This window comes from Mercenaria mercenaria, chromosome 6 (genome assembly GCF_021730395.1).
Source record: "Mercenaria mercenaria strain notata chromosome 6, MADL_Memer_1, whole genome shotgun sequence".
NCBI classification, from domain to species: Eukaryota; Metazoa; Mollusca; class Bivalvia; order Venerida; family Veneridae; genus Mercenaria; species Mercenaria mercenaria.
Genome location: NC_069366.1, coordinates 53,159,857 through 53,175,530, shown reverse-complemented (window position 1 = coordinate 53,175,530; position 15,674 = coordinate 53,159,857). Strand labels below are relative to the sequence as shown.

Here is a 15,674-nt window from a genome sequence, read left to right as displayed (position 1 = left end):
TGGTCACATATTCACAGGTTTGTGATGATACCACTAGTATTTCAAAACTTATTCTCGGCCACCACCAAGAACTATCCTCCACTGAGAAACTGCGTATTCTCGTGTTTCCATGATGGTAATTATATATGATTTGCATTAAATAATTGAGAAAATTTAATAACTACACAAGACTTTACGAAAACATTCAACGTATTTAGTGATGAATTTGAAGATGCTGAACATATAATTATGCAAGGAAATGTTGAGTTTACTTACATTTAAACAGCTTATGCCAATGCTTCTAAATGAGGACGACAAGTTGGAAAAGCTTTTCAGGCCATGAGCTGATGATGTAGAACAGCAGTGTGTTACAGTACAATATTTAATTCATTTTTTCAACAGTAAATAAACGATAATTGACTACAGGGTTCATTACAAGATAAATGGAAACTGATACAAATAGACTGTTTGCGGCCGTTACTAACTGTACTAAAAGAAAGGTCAAGGCAACTGGAAACTAAGGAGGCAATTGAAACAACGATAGGGACAACTAAGTGTGAAGGTAAGGTAAAGAATAATAAATGTACCAAAGAGATATGCAAAAGGAGATAATAACTAGAAGATGTTTTTGTAATAAAGCATGTCTCCCCCAATGCATAATAGTAATAGGCAAGAATTCAATAGGGGACAGGAGCGAAAGTCAAAGAGACACTGATGGTTGGCTGCAATAGGGATCATCTACTCGGCATGTCTAATCATCCCACGAAGTCTCAACAGTCTTGGCCTAGTGGTTTTCAAGTTATGGATTGGAAACGGGTTTCCATGTTCTGGCCCTGTGACCTTGATCTTTCATCGAGTGATCCTAAAGTCATCAGGAGTCATCTACTCTGCATGTCTAATCATCCTATGAAGTTTTAACATTCTGGGTCAAGCGGTTCTCAAGTTATTGATCGGAAAGTGTTTTCCATGTTCAGGCCCCTGTGACCTTGACCTTTACTCAAGTGAGCGCAAAAACGATAAGGGTCATCTACTTTGTAAGTCTTATCATCTTGTAAAGTTTGAAGGTACTGGGCCAAATGGTTCTCCAGTTATTGATCGGAAACGGTTTTCCATGTTCTAGCCCCTTTGACCTTGATCTTTGATCAAGTGATCCAAAAAGTCAATAGAAGTTATCTAATCTACATGTCCAATCATCCTATTAAGTCTCAACATTCTGGGTCAAGTGGTTCTCAAGTTATTGATTAGAAACGGACTTCCATGTTCAGGTCCATGTGACTTTCACCTTTGATCGAGTAACCCCAAAAATAATAGGAGTCATTTACATGTAAGCCCCATTATCCTATGAGGTTTTAAGTTTCTAGGTCAAATGGTTCTCCAGTTATTGATCGAAAGTGAAGTGTGACGGAGGGGTGGCTCCAGCTGACGTACGGAAGGTTTTACCCAGGTGCCCGCTCGTGATTTAATGAGGAGCAACTGGGGTCTTCCTCCACCATCAAAGCATGACCTATAACTGTGTCGTTGCAACGTAAAACCCAACAAAATAAAATAAATAACCTTTGACCTCCAAGCGTGACCCTGATCTTTTAGCTATACACATTGTCTTATTAACGGGAACATTTCTGCCAAGTAATGTTGAAATCCTATAATGGACAACACAGTTTTGGACCGGACGCGGAAGTACAAACAGGCGGAAGGAATGATGGACTGATGGAAAAACGCAATCCTATAGTCCCAGCTGGGGACTAATAAACTACACTAAAACTAAACCAAGTCGTTTGATCCCAAAATCAACATGGATTATCTTTAATGGGTACCTAGTCATTTTCAGTCTCCATGTCACTGTGTCCTTGACCTTTGGCATATTGACCCTAAAAACACAGGGACCAATTCTGACCAGTAGTTTCAGATATAAATTTCAAGTGAAATATTAATGATGGACGATGGAGGGCCAACAATCCACCTATTTTAGTACCTCAAGGGTTAGGTGGGCTAAAAATGAAACATAAATATGTTTCAAGAAATGCAAAGAAAAGAATTTTGAGTGATACATTTTATTTACAGCCATTTTTTTGTAAAACACTTTGCCATTATAATATGAGTCTTAACAAAATCTTATGACCCACTAATATATAATAATGCAAACAACCTTTCAAATCCTTTTTACTACAAAAAGTAAGTTTTGGTCCAGACCAATGATAAAGGTTTTAAAAACATTTGCCATTAACAAAAACAGATAGTTGTCACAAAATGCATGTTTTTATTACAATTCACTTCAAAATTACACAGTTTGTTAAAGACTGGGACATTTGAATATGGTAAGCAATACATGTATGACGGCAGGTCTTGTGGTTTCTTAACACTCATTTCATTACACTGTAACCTTGCATTTGAATTATTGTTGAAAGTGGATTCCATTTTCTATGTGGACAACATATTAAACTAATTGTTACTTCGCACAAAAAGTTCATCGTATTGTTATTGTTGTTTTGCACAAATATCCCATCACACTGTAAGTTCATCCTGTTGTTGATAACGCACAACATATTTATGTCTATTGTTCATTTACAACACAGTAAATTCATTGTGATGTTGATAATGCACCATATTTGAATTTTGTTGTTAATTTCAACAATTATTTATCTAAGTTCATCCCAATGTTGATAATGTACAACATATTAATTCTATATTGTTCATTTACACAGCTAGTTCATCCTTTTGTTGACAATGTACTATATTTCAATTTTGTTGTTCAATTCAACATGAATTAAAACTAACTTGCATGCATGTACGCACTGAAAAATTGCATAGTTAATCCCATTGTTAAAATGCACAATAAGTTCATGTTTAATTTACACAATAACTCCATCCCACTGTTAGTCTGTATCAACCTTTTGCACATCTCAAAACTGAGTATTTTGCAGGATAATTCTCTGCTTAAAAACAGTTAAGTTGACTTATGTTATTATACAAAAATCAAACAACCACTTTCTAATTATAGATAAAAATCAATAACTGTACTTATCTATATAATCACTGTATAAAAATTCAATATTTCAAAATAATCATGATTGTCTAAAAAATTTTAACATGATCATTCAAAATACAGACAAAATCCACCTTGTGTAATTTATCCAATGCAAACAAATTCCCACCACTTTTTTTCACCAAACATCCCGATTTTCAGACCAGTTGAAATTCGATAATTATCACATTTAAAATTAGTTTTCAATATATGTTGATGCAAATTGATATTTTAAAACAAAAACAGCGAAGTCAAATGGATCGGCTGTATGCCTAGGTCAAAATGAGCAAGGGGGATTTGTTCTACTTTGCATACCTTCTTTTCATATTGCAGCTCACCAACATGTTTATGGTAATGTTACATGAAAAAAACCCAGGTTGATTATATATATATATATATATATATATGAGGGGAGGTTTTAACTACAAATGCTCAAGTAATACACATCATGACATAAAACTTTCTATAATCATACTCAGAAATATCCCTGAAACAAATATAAAGAAGCTTATATTGTTGGCATGAAGTAATACGCCTCCAGGCTTAACATATACTGGCACAAGGGCCACTTAAGGCACAGCACAGCTGTTTAATCAGCTATTTGTTATATACCTGAAAAATGCCATTTTCAAGGGCAGATAACTCTTTTTCAATACTGGTGACCTTTGACTTTTATTGCATAGCTTTGTTTTTTAGATGATTGTCCTTCAATATCCAAAGTTTGAAGAAATTCTATTATCGGGAAAAATTTCGCCCATCTTATATACAGAGACTCTAACGTACGCCTTTAAATGTGCACACTTCCTGTGACTCCCTAGCATGGTAAACAGGAATTTTCTTGTACAATTTATGGTAAGGCATGTACCAGTAATAACTTCATTTGTAATTACTTCCCCTGCGTCAAGATTTACTATACACAACCCACAAAACACATACACCAGTTCACACTATATAAACCTGCATTATACTTACAAACAAAAAACCATTCTTGGTTAAACACACAGACACACAAACAATCAATTCATTTAGTACCAAACCATATAAAAATACATGCACAAATAGTAAAGTGTACTGAGTAATTATTTCAGGTAAAATTATATATTAACATTTCCTTTTCTCAACTTCTTTTCTACTGAAGCCAATTAATAGATTTGTTTTTTTTTTTCAAAAGTAAGAACTTAAAAAGTGCTTTTTACAAAAAAAAAAACAAAAAAAAAACAACAGCAGACAAAACTGAGATTTTCAAGAAAAGTGACTAGATTGAAAGTCATGGACATCTTTTACATATTTGTTTACATATCTTATATGTTAGGATTTAACTATTTTCAAACCTATTCAATTCAATTACAAGCACTACAATAAACTTTTTTCTGTTTCAAGGTTCACTCAAATGCATAAAATCAAGAAAGATACTGCCTCAAATATCAAAAAGTAAAAATTCAATAATTTTTTATGTAAGTTAACATGAATCAGTTTATTGGATGTCATGTTCCTAATGAGTCCTATGCATGTACTTCCTTAAGGGTACAAATTTATCAAATAAATTTAGGAAAAACTTGAATTACTTCATTAAAACTTGAGGTGGTTTCATTGTTCTTGTTTAAAATCACACGAATGCTATTTATTTCTTTTTCTGGTCCTGTAAGAACATGAATGCTGATGAGAAGTCCTTGCCACCATATCCGTGGTTTGTCATAGTTCTGTACATCTGGTGGGCCAGGGATCCCATTGGTGTCGGGGATTTCATCGCCGTAGCAGCATTCTGGGCTAAACCCAGGTCCTGGTATGAAAAAGGGAAAAATGTCAAAATTAGCTTTCACATAACTTTTAATATTGTAAATATTTCAAGGGACAACTTCTTGACAACGTGGAGAAATAAAGTTACTACTAAATGACCTTTCACACAGTAAGCAAATTATAAGTGCATTTAATGAATGGAGAACTGAATATTGTCACAGTAAGTGAGTAAGTATACTGAATAAATGGAGAACTTCAGACTGATCTATACTGAATGAATGGAGATCTGCATATTGTCACAGTAAATGAATAACTATATTGAAAGAATGGAGAACTGCATATTGTCACAGTAAGTGAACAAGAGCTCGTAAAACACAAAATGCCCCCTTGATGCATTCAGTAACTGCACAAGGAACAGAAATTATTTGGTCACTGTGCACTGGACGTCTGACGTACTGACCTCAAATCAATAATTATGGGTCATCTACCAGTCATAAGTGACCTCCATATCAAATCTGATCTTAGACCAAAGCATTCTTTAGTTATTTGGCAAAAAAGTTCTACTGTTCCGGGTCAATGTTACCTTGACCTTTGACCTACTGACCTCAAAATTAATAGGGGTCATCTACTGGTCATGATTAATCTCCCTATTAAGTTTTGTCATCCTGGGCCCAAGCGTTCTTGAGTTATCATCCGGAAACGGTTTAACTGTTCCAAGTCACTGTGACCTTGACCTTTGACCTACTGACCTCAAAATCAGTAGTGATCATCTGCTTGTCATGATCAACCTCCCTATAAGTTTCGTGATCCTAAGCTCAAGCGTTCTCCAGTTATCGTCCAGAAACCGTTTAACTGTTCTGGGTCATTGTGACATTGACCTTTGACCTACTGAACTCAAAATCAATAGTGGTAATCTGCTGGTCATGACCAACCCCCCTAACACTTTCATGATTCTAGGCTCAAGTGTTTTTGAGTTATCATCCGGAAACTGATTGGACGGACCAACCAACACCTGTAAAACAACATACCCTCTCCTTTGAAGGGGGCATAATAACTATACTGATGAATGGAGAATTGCATATTGTCAATGTAGCGAATAAGTGCACTGAATGAATGGAGAGCTGCATACTGTCATTGACTGTCATTGTTTTAGTGACAGATCTTTCATAGTAAAATTATGTAAGTAAATTAAATAATACGGACCTTGAACGCCAGAGTTTATATGCTGCAGTCCATTTACATTCCCATTAGAATTACAAAACCTTAATTGAACTTGAGCACTCAAATGTACATTTAAATAGCATTAACACAGAATTCCTGAGTTTCTGAATCACATTTTTGACCTTTGACTACAATTATCCTTTTCAAAACCCTAAAAATGCTTTAACTATATACCTTGGTCATGAGAGCTGTTCCAAACCCACCCTTGTAGTCATTACTGGATGGCACACCTTCCAATACTCCAGGGCATGGGTTATATACCTCTGATGACCAGCATCGCCCGGAGCTCATGTTCAATATTTTTGCCAGGAGTTTAGGATCGAGCCCTAACCTACAAATACAAACCATCATACATTTACTGTACCTAAAAGCAAATATTTTTGCTCGGTCAAAATTTAGCAAATTCAAAATTTTGAGTATTTCGCGAGGTTTAATATTTGCAAAATTGTAAAAATGGTGTCATACTTGAATTTGAAAATTATACTAATGGTGAATATTTATGCGAGGATTAATTTTCGCGAGATGTATGGCCTCGGGAATTTAGCAAATGTTAAACGCTCGCAAAAATGACTTTTTGTTCTAAATTAAACTTGTCTTAAGCCACATGCTCTAAGCAGCCAGGTGTTTCTCCCTTGGCTGGCTGCTGACTTCAGGTCTAATAGTTTCTTTTAATCTCAATTTAGACAACCAAGACAACTAATTCACTATGTTTCCAATGAATTACACAGTCATTTGAAATTTTCAAAACTGTAAGATTTGTATTAGCTCCATTTACGGGGACGCACGGGCGAGTCCAATAGCTCTACTATTTTATGAATACATATATACATCAAGAATTCAATGAATCCTTAGGATTTTTTATTTCATACAATTACAATGAATAGTGCAACTTCTCCACTTAATCTACCAAGAAACTGGTCTATTAGAAGCAGGAATACAGTAAAATCTTTATTTTTCCTGGGGACTTAATTTTCATTGGCTTTGCACACAGGTTGAATCAATCCATAAAATTAAATCCCAGATAACTTGCAAAGTTCCCATTCATATTGTCTTCAAAATTTGCCATTCATATTACCTTCAAAATTTCCCATTTGTTTTATCTTCAAAACTTACCATTCATTTCATCTTCAAAATTTAAAATTCGCAAATTCATGTCCCAATGAAATGGCTGTTTTGACCATTAATAACTTCACAGTATCTGCCTTAGGCATTGCCTATGTAGAGAGGTATTTAAGGTGTCATTAAAAGAGGTTCTACTGTAGTAATAAATACAAGGGACATAAATCTGAAAATATGTCCCTTGTAAATATACATGTATTGTATTCACAGTGTAATGAATGCTACTTGTATATAGAGGGCATTTCATTTGATACTCACTTCATTCCGAGATTCATTGTTTCTGAAGTTCCAATCATTGAAATGCCAAGCAACATGTTGTTACAAATCTTTGCTGCCTGAAAAAAATATAACTGCCTATTTATTCTTCAATTAGCACACTATAATTGTTAGTGAAAAACTGCCTAGAACTGCTATAAAATAAAATCAACTAGTTTTCTTCTTGAATTTCTCTTTAATTTCACCACTAACTAAGTAAGTTTTGACAACTTTATATTTTTGCAACTTAACAATCCCGCCAAATATGCTGATGATAAAATGACTTCTTTCTGTTTCCTTAAACATTCTCTTTCATAAAACATATCTCCCTTTAAAAGCACAGTTTTCTTGTCTTCAAAGTAGAGGCCCATAAAGACAATTCGCTATTTCTGTTTGATTATGTATTTTCCGAATGGTATTTCAACATTTTCCCCCTGACAGATATGGAAATCTATGTGTTCATGACTGCCAAAGAATGACAAAATGGGATACAGAGAGTGAGAGAATACTTAACTGTACGGAAATTGCTGAGTCCACTACCTAAAGTGGAGGCCCAATCTGTGCAAAATGTGCATTGTGTTCTATTTTTTTTTTTAAACTGGGTGACAGTTTCTAGACAAAACACACTGTGGTGCTTGTGGCTTGCTATATCTGCAGACCTACAGCAAATGGAGCAGATTTTTTTTATTTTAGCAAGATCTTTTTAGATGAAGGTCAGTCTTAAGAGTGCATTTTTGCAATTTGGCAATTTTAAGTTTGAGCTCAGAGGCAATTAATCACATGTTTTGGGATCATGAGTCCTTTCAGTTTTACTATAGTAGTTCTACTTACCGGTAAGGCTGTGCTAGAGGAGCGTTAGGGGTGTTTCATGTTTTAGACTCAAACTAGAGCTGCTTTTAGGAAAAGTGCATGTCTCCCACAACTGCCTAATCATCTGAATAGTTACGTATCTGAGTCAACCATGCACCAATACATGTATCACTGGCTTCTATGTACAGAGTGATTTTCGATAATTCAAGGGCCATAATTCTGAAGTGCCTGGGCCAATTTGGCTTGTTATTGAAAGTGGCCAAGGACTTATTGACAAACACATTTTGTTAAAGTTTGGTGAAGATCGGATGAGAAATATTCGACTCAGAGTGCAGACAAGTGTGCACAGAGCGATTTTCGGTAATTCAAGGGCCATAATTCAGAAATGCCTGGGCCGATTTCGCTAGTTATCGAACTTGGCCGAGGACTTATTGGCAAACACATTTTGTTCAAGTTTGGTGAAGATCGGATGAGAAATGTTCAACTTAGATTACAGACAAGATTTGTGACAGACACACGGACACACACACAGACAGGAGTAAATCAATATGTCTCCCACACCACTGTTTGGTGGGAGACATAATTAAACTGAGTCTGCTATTATATCAATCGTGTTTATTAATCAGACAAAGACTAGTTAAAGCGTACAAAAAACATCAAAAGGTTTGAAGGAAAACTGTCATTTTTCATTAAATAAAGGAAGTACAACAGATTTCCATTCAATCCTCAAGATTTAGTAGTGATAACTTTCTCTAATTAAAGCAATGCAACTGTGAAAACTCGTCAATGAATTAATCAAGGGTCTGATTAGATGTTTACCTGTCCTGTGCCCACCGCCCCACAGTGCACAACATTTTTCCCCATTAAACTGAGATATTCACTTGCTTCTTTGTACGCCGACTCAGGACCACCAACCATAAATGTAAGTAAGGCATCTCGTGCAGCATTCACACCTGAAAAATATCCAACATTTTAAACTTTAGCCTACTGTCAGTAAGTGGTTCTGCCTTTGTGACCAGTGCAGACCAAGATCAGCCTGCACATCCCTGCAGGCTGATCTTGGTCTGCACTGTTCGCTATTCGGTCGGTAAATTTTTAAATGAACACCCCCTTGAATAATAAATGAGCCGCGCCATGAGAAAATCAACATAATGGGTTTGCGACCAGCATGGATCCAGACCAGCCTGCGCATCCGCGCAGTCTGGTCAGGATCCATGCTGTTCGCTAATAGTTTCTCCAATTTCAATAGGCTTTAAAAGCGAACAGCATGGAGCCTGACCAGACTGCGCGGATGCGCAGGCTGGTCTGGATCCATGCTGGTCGCATACCCACTATGTTGGTTTTCTCATGGCACAGCTCAAATGGTACTGCCCAAATTAAACGGTAGACCTGTCCATTTAAGAAATTTAGCAGGGTAAAGGTTTAAGCAGCTTGACTTCATGTCAATTTTCTCAGATTTACATTAATTTTTGAAATTTCATCACATTGGCATTACTTTTTGAATTTTTTTCAAGATTTCCATTAATTTCTGAAATTTTGTCAGATTTACATTATTTTTTTTGAAAAATCTGCCAGATTTGCATCATATTTTTTAAACATTGTCAGTACTTTGGGGAAAACAATCTTTCAAATATTGGGAATATAATCTTATGTTGTCTTAAAAATTCACTGCAAAGACCAAAAATTTGTACTGATTACACAACAGAAAGACTGCTTTACCTCCCGACACAGGTGCATCCACAAAGGAAGAACCCTTTTCCTCCGCAATTCCTGCCATAGACTGTGACACAGATGGATCTATGGTACTACAATCCATAAGAAGACTGTTTTTCTGTAAGGCACTGAAAACGAGAAAGTATCTGGTGTACACATATTGTACCACAGGAGTTAGAAGGTAAGAGAGCATGTTACTTCATGTAAAATGCATTTAAGAACCAGGCACCTCGGACAACACAGTCATGTCACTTTTAGTTGTTCATTTTTTTTTTTTTTTGTTTTGGGTTTAACGCCGTTTTTCAACAGTATTTCAGTTATGTAACGGCGGGCAGTTAACCTAACCAGCGTTCCTGGATTCTGTACCAGTACAAACCTGTTCTCCGCAAGTAACTGCCAACTTCCCCACATGAATCAGAGGTGGTGGACTAATGATTTCAGACACAATGTCGTTTATCAACTAGTCAAGGAGAACACACGCCCCGCCCGAGGATCGAACTCGCGACCCCGCGATCCGTAGACCGACGCTCTACCTACTGATCTAAGCGGGCGGGTTTGTTCATTTTGTAAATATTATGTCCTGATCATAGGCTGAAAACACCCACTAAAATATCTAACTTACTGTAAAGCAAATAGAATATGTACTTTAAGGCTTCATACTGATAATTCCTTTTAAGTTTCAATCAAATCACACCAGAAGTTTAAGAGAGTTATGGATTTTAATGTGAACTATATACTCCGAGAGATTACCTGAAAATGCCGTTGTCTCCAGTGTAGACTGTCTGTACATGAGCACTTTCTGGTAACATGGTTACAACCTTGGTGGCTTCTGAGGCGACCTCTGCTGGGGAGCCGGCTGCTGCAGCACCTGAAATCAATAAATCAGACCAGTGTTAAAGTTCTTGGATTTTGGGAAAAGGAAGGGATATGTAGTGAGAATACGAAAACAGAGATTTGTTGTTACACAATTATTTCTTTAAAATTTTTTATTTGGTTTAACATCACAAACCACAGTGATATGTCATATTGTAGTTGGGTAGAACGACATTATGTACCCCTCTGGGCAGCTTTTTAGGCACAGTGGGTATCTGGATTCAACCACGGTTCCTTTATCAGCTAGCTGGATGGTTTCCTCACATGAGAAATTCTACACCATTAACAAAATGTCTAACCCTGATCAGCAACCATCGAGTGGCAAGTGGTTCAAAGTATATTGCACATATCAAACAGTAAAATCTCACCAGATTCCTTTAAACTGTTGACAAGATCTTTAGAAACATCGTACACAACCAGTTTATGGCCTTTCTTTATCAAGTTTCTGGCCATGTGACCACCCATATTGCCAAGCCCAATAAATCCAACCTTTCCTGGTGCCTAAAAGTACATAGAAAATCCAAAATGATGTTTATAGTTATTGAACCTAAGCTAATTTGAAAGGCACATCTTTACTAGAATTGAATATAAGCTAATAGAGTAATATGGTCTGGAGTTCAAAACTGAGCTGAGCATACCAACGACTCCTCTAGGTAGCGAAGACATCATAAACCCACTAGCGAATGATCTGTCCTCAGTGACTGTGAGACTTGCTGTTCCTCGTCTTGAGCGGGAAGCAAGAGGATGAAGGCATTCGAAAGAGCCTCACACTTGCTATGATCAATGAAGACTATCCTCCGGAATTATGGACTCATGTCTATACAGACGGATCAGCCACATGCGCCGTCAAAGATGGAGGAGCAGGAGTTTTCATTCAATACTCATCTGGCAAGAGAGAAACACTACATGCAGCCACAGGAAAACACTGCAGCAATTACAAGGCAGAGACTGAAGCACTCATGAAGGCCGTCTCAATGGTTGAAGACTTGGCAGAAGAAAGCTCCTCAGTCGTCTTTCTCACAGATGCACTGTCTGTCATGGAAGCTCTGATCAACAATAAAGCTCCGCAGCTAGCCAGGAGAATGCAGAGCCTGAGTATAACCTGCAAAGTAGCACTTCATTGGATTCCATCCTATTGTGGACTTGCAGGCAATGAAGAGGCAGACAAACTGGCTAAGCTGGGAGCTCAGTCAGAACAACCAACAGAACCTATGAGTTACAAGGAGAAAGTCACCATCATCAAGGCACTAACGAGACCAAGGATGGAGGAAGATGCTTTTCATCTCCTTGATCGGGCTGAACAAGTGATGATGGTCAGGCTCTGCTCAGGGCACAACAACCTCAATGCTCACATGTACAAGAAATATAGACTGACATCATCGCCAACTTGTCCATGTGGTGAAGAAGATCAGACTGCGGAGCATATACTTCAGAGATGTAAAAGGCATGATCTGGAGCGAGTTGCGACTTGGCCGATAATCCACCAGAAACTGTATGGAGGCATTGAGGATCTTCCGCAAACCACAAGTTTCATCGAGGCTACTGGTCTGACAGTGTAGATGCGAACGACAAGAAGAAGAAGATGGCCTGGAAACAAATCAAGCTACAACAAAACCATTTGGAAAAGAAAGTTACTAACTTTTTTCAACCTTTAGCCTGCTGGTGGCAAGTGATTATGCCTTTGCGACCAGTGCAGACAAAGATCAGGCTGATCATGGTCTGCACAGTTCGCTATTCAGTCAGTAAATTTTCAATGAACACCCCTTTGAATAATAAATGGTATTGCCCAAACTGAATAACAGACCAATCCATTTGAGAAATTTAGCAGACTAAAGGTTAAAGAAAGAATTTAGTTATTAACATTTAGAGTGCCATACTGTCACAAAATATGCCCATCTAAATACATGTATTCTGATACATATCATAAAGGTAATAATGTTGATGTTGTATGCCTTCTTACCCCCCAAAAAGAGTAAGAAGGAATCAAGGTATTTGTGAGGTTCCATGTGGGATGAAATAGGCAATCGGATCAAAACTGTTTGAATGGACAAGGCTAATTTCGCAGATTTCGAGTAATTCAAGGGCCATAATCCAAGAGTGCCTAAGGCGATTTGGGTGGTTATCAAACTTGGGCGAGATATTATGCACCAAAACATTGTCAGCAAGTTTGGTGAAGATCAGATGAAAACTGTTCGACTTAGAGAGCGGACAAGGCTAAATTTGCAGTTTTTTTGAGTAATTCAAGGGTCATAATCCTAGAGTGCCTGGGGCGATTTGGTTTGTTATCGAACTTGGCCAAGATATTATGCCCAAAAACATTGTCAGCAAGTTTGATGAAGATCGGATGAAAACTGTTCCGACTTAAGAGAGCGAACAAGGCTAAATTTGCAGTTTTTCAAGTAATTCAAGGGCCATAATCCAAGAATGCCTGGGGCGATTTGGGTGGTTATCGAACTTGGCTGAAATATTATGCCCACAAACGTTGTCAGCAAGTTTGGTGAAGATCGGATGAAAACTGTTCAACTTAAAGAGCGGACATGTTTTTGGATGCCAACCGCCCGCCGCCACGGGTGTTCACATTATATGCCCTGCTCTTTCAAGGACTTGCGTACAAAAAGTCAACTTACAGCACTTGCCAATTCCATTTTACTCTTTCACAGTATTGATAAGTTTGTAAAAGCTGAACTTAGGTGAGAGTTATAGGTGATTAGCTATGGGACATTAACCAACTGACAGTGATCTGCTATATTACAAGTAGTTTGTTACCCTAAAGACAGATGGCTACGTAACCATATATGCATGGCTTAAACAAAAGACATGTTAACTATAGACAGAGACTGACAATATAATCAGTGAAATATTACCCATTAAAAAGTGAATGGTTATGTCACAAGCCAGATGTTACCCTAAAGACAGGGAATGGCCATATAACCAAGGGAATATTTCCCTTTTTTTTTATAGACAGCGACTAGCTATATTACCAGTGTGATGTTACTCTAAAAACCGTGACTGACTACATTCCAACTGGCATGTTACCTTACAGTGATTAGCTACATAACCAGTAGGATGTTACCCTAGGGAGAATTATTGACTATTACACAAGTGGGATGTTTCCTTTACACAGTATTAAAGGTGGGACGTTTGACAGTGAATAGCTGTATTACAAGTGGAATTTTACCCATATAACCCTATAGACAATTAGTTGACATGGTATAGTCAATGATTGTCTACATTATACAAGTCGGATGTTACCCATATGACAGTGATTGACAGTATTTAATACAAGCGAGACGTTATCATGTAAACAGTGCCTAGCTATATTACAAGTAAGACGTTGCCTTTAACACACTGACCGGCTATATAACCAACAGAATCTTACCATACAGATACTAAGATGGTGACTGGTTATATGAAACTGGGATATGTCCATATGGACACTGGCTGTTTGTTTTTCATGTGGAAGGCAACCCTACAGACAGTAACAGTACGCACTCACGTATGATGTAGCGTAACAAGGCAGATGTTACCCTACATAAAGTGAAGTTTATCTATTTTTCCAAGCATAAATAACTAGAGATAAAAAAGTCTTACCATTACTTTGGAAGAACCTGAAAGACAAGACAAAAATACCAAATAATTACTACAATCATGAATTTTGAAATTTCTAAGTTGTAACAGAAACATTTAAAGGTATCTCATTTGATATTTCATTAATCATGTTAATTGCAACCAAATTAAAGAGGTAAAAATTAAACCTGAATATCTAGAAAAAAGAGCTCCTCAAAGACATTCCAGAACAGGCTTGTTTTTATTATTGTGTAACAATCTCAGGAAAAATGTGCAGCCTTGACTGGGACTCAAACCTCAGACCTTAGGCTTACCGTGCCAACGCTCTACCAATTGAGCTACCGAGGCCACCCGATACGAGAACCGCTAAACACCTTCCTTCTTATTGCGAGACATTGGCACTACGGGCCAAAGTCTGCCGCAGACTGTTAACAGAATTCAGATGCATGCCCCAGTCAAACTGCTTTGCCAACCATTGGTGAACATCTGGGTAGAACCTCCAAATGTAAGTCTCAGGAAAAATGTGCAGCCTTGACCGGGACTCGAACCTCGGACCTTCGGCTTACCGTGCCAAAGCTCTACCTTAACTGAGCTACCGAGGACACCTACAAGAAGCGCTGCAATTGTTATTGCACTGGACACTTCCTTTTATATATTTTGCATTTTGAGATATTACTGACAGAATTAAGGTGTTGTACCTTAATTAGTTAAATACGCTAAATTGTCATAATTTGTTGACGTGAACTACAAAGGTGACCCAATAAAAATACATTAAATAAGAAGATCAATCAGTTGACAAGTACTGCTTTTGTATCAGATTAAAACTTAAATGTATTATCTACAATATGCATACTAGAAAATGTTTTATTGCAGCTATTTCTTGAAGCAATTCGTGATGGAACTGCAGATAGCACAAATTTCCTTCCGATCGCTGCCATGGCTGAAACTGATGGTACCTTGAATTGTGTACACATCAAATGTAAAGCGAAAAATACTGGAAACCAGCCGCCACGGTCCAATGCACTTGTAACTTTCGTACCATTAACAGTTCGCTTCAAGATTTCTTCGGAGTGAATATTTTCGTACATTCATTATTTATCTGTTCCTTTTATATTTCGGCTGCTAAAATTTATTCTTCTCAGACAACAAAAAACGTGTGAAACTGTGATTTAACAATTAGTATAGAGAAAAAAAAATGAAAACACAGAAAGCAACCAACATGATAAAGGTTACACAAAAGCCGGACAGGGCGTGAATTTTATTTTTTGTTTTTTTGTTGTTTTTTTTGTTTACGAACCTTGTACAAGTGAGAGAAATGGTTGGAAACCTGATAAAAAAAGACGTAAATCGTGTAAATAAACTCACTTGCGGTTGTTTT

General features: G+C 37.2%; 1 protein-coding gene across 1 annotated transcript; it reads right to left on the bottom strand.

Annotated features, from left to right (window-relative positions):
* Positions 1-2,014: 2,014 nt before the first annotated feature.
* Positions 2,015-15,281, bottom strand: LOC123548872 (probable 3-hydroxyisobutyrate dehydrogenase, mitochondrial). Its single transcript, XM_045336484.2, has 9 exons — positions 15,150-15,281; positions 14,321-14,337; positions 11,098-11,230; positions 10,607-10,724; positions 9,863-9,984; positions 8,963-9,096; positions 7,337-7,413; positions 6,134-6,290; positions 2,015-4,781 (listed from the first exon to the last, which is right to left on the bottom strand). Exons 1-9 carry the CDS (start codon positions 15,268-15,270, stop codon positions 4,623-4,625), a joined length of 1,038 nt encoding a protein of 345 aa, XP_045192419.2. The 5' UTR covers positions 15,271-15,281; the 3' UTR covers positions 2,015-4,622.
* Between the last annotated feature and the right edge of the window lie 393 nt (positions 15,282-15,674).

Excerpts from the sequence above, each read along its gene's own strand:
- LOC123548872 (XM_045336484.2), bottom strand. The coding sequence starts at position 15,270 with ATGTGTACACAATTCAAGGTACCATCAGTTTCAGCCATGGCAGCGATC. Across the intron at positions 10,725-11,097 it reads CAACAGTTTAAAGGAATCTG|GTGCTGCAGCAGCCGGCTCC; the intron begins GTGAGATTTTAC and ends TATTGATTTCAG. Across the intron at positions 9,097-9,862 it reads GGATGCACCTGTGTCGGGAG|GTGTGAATGCTGCACGAGAT; the intron begins GTAAAGCAGTCT and ends GATATTTTTCAG.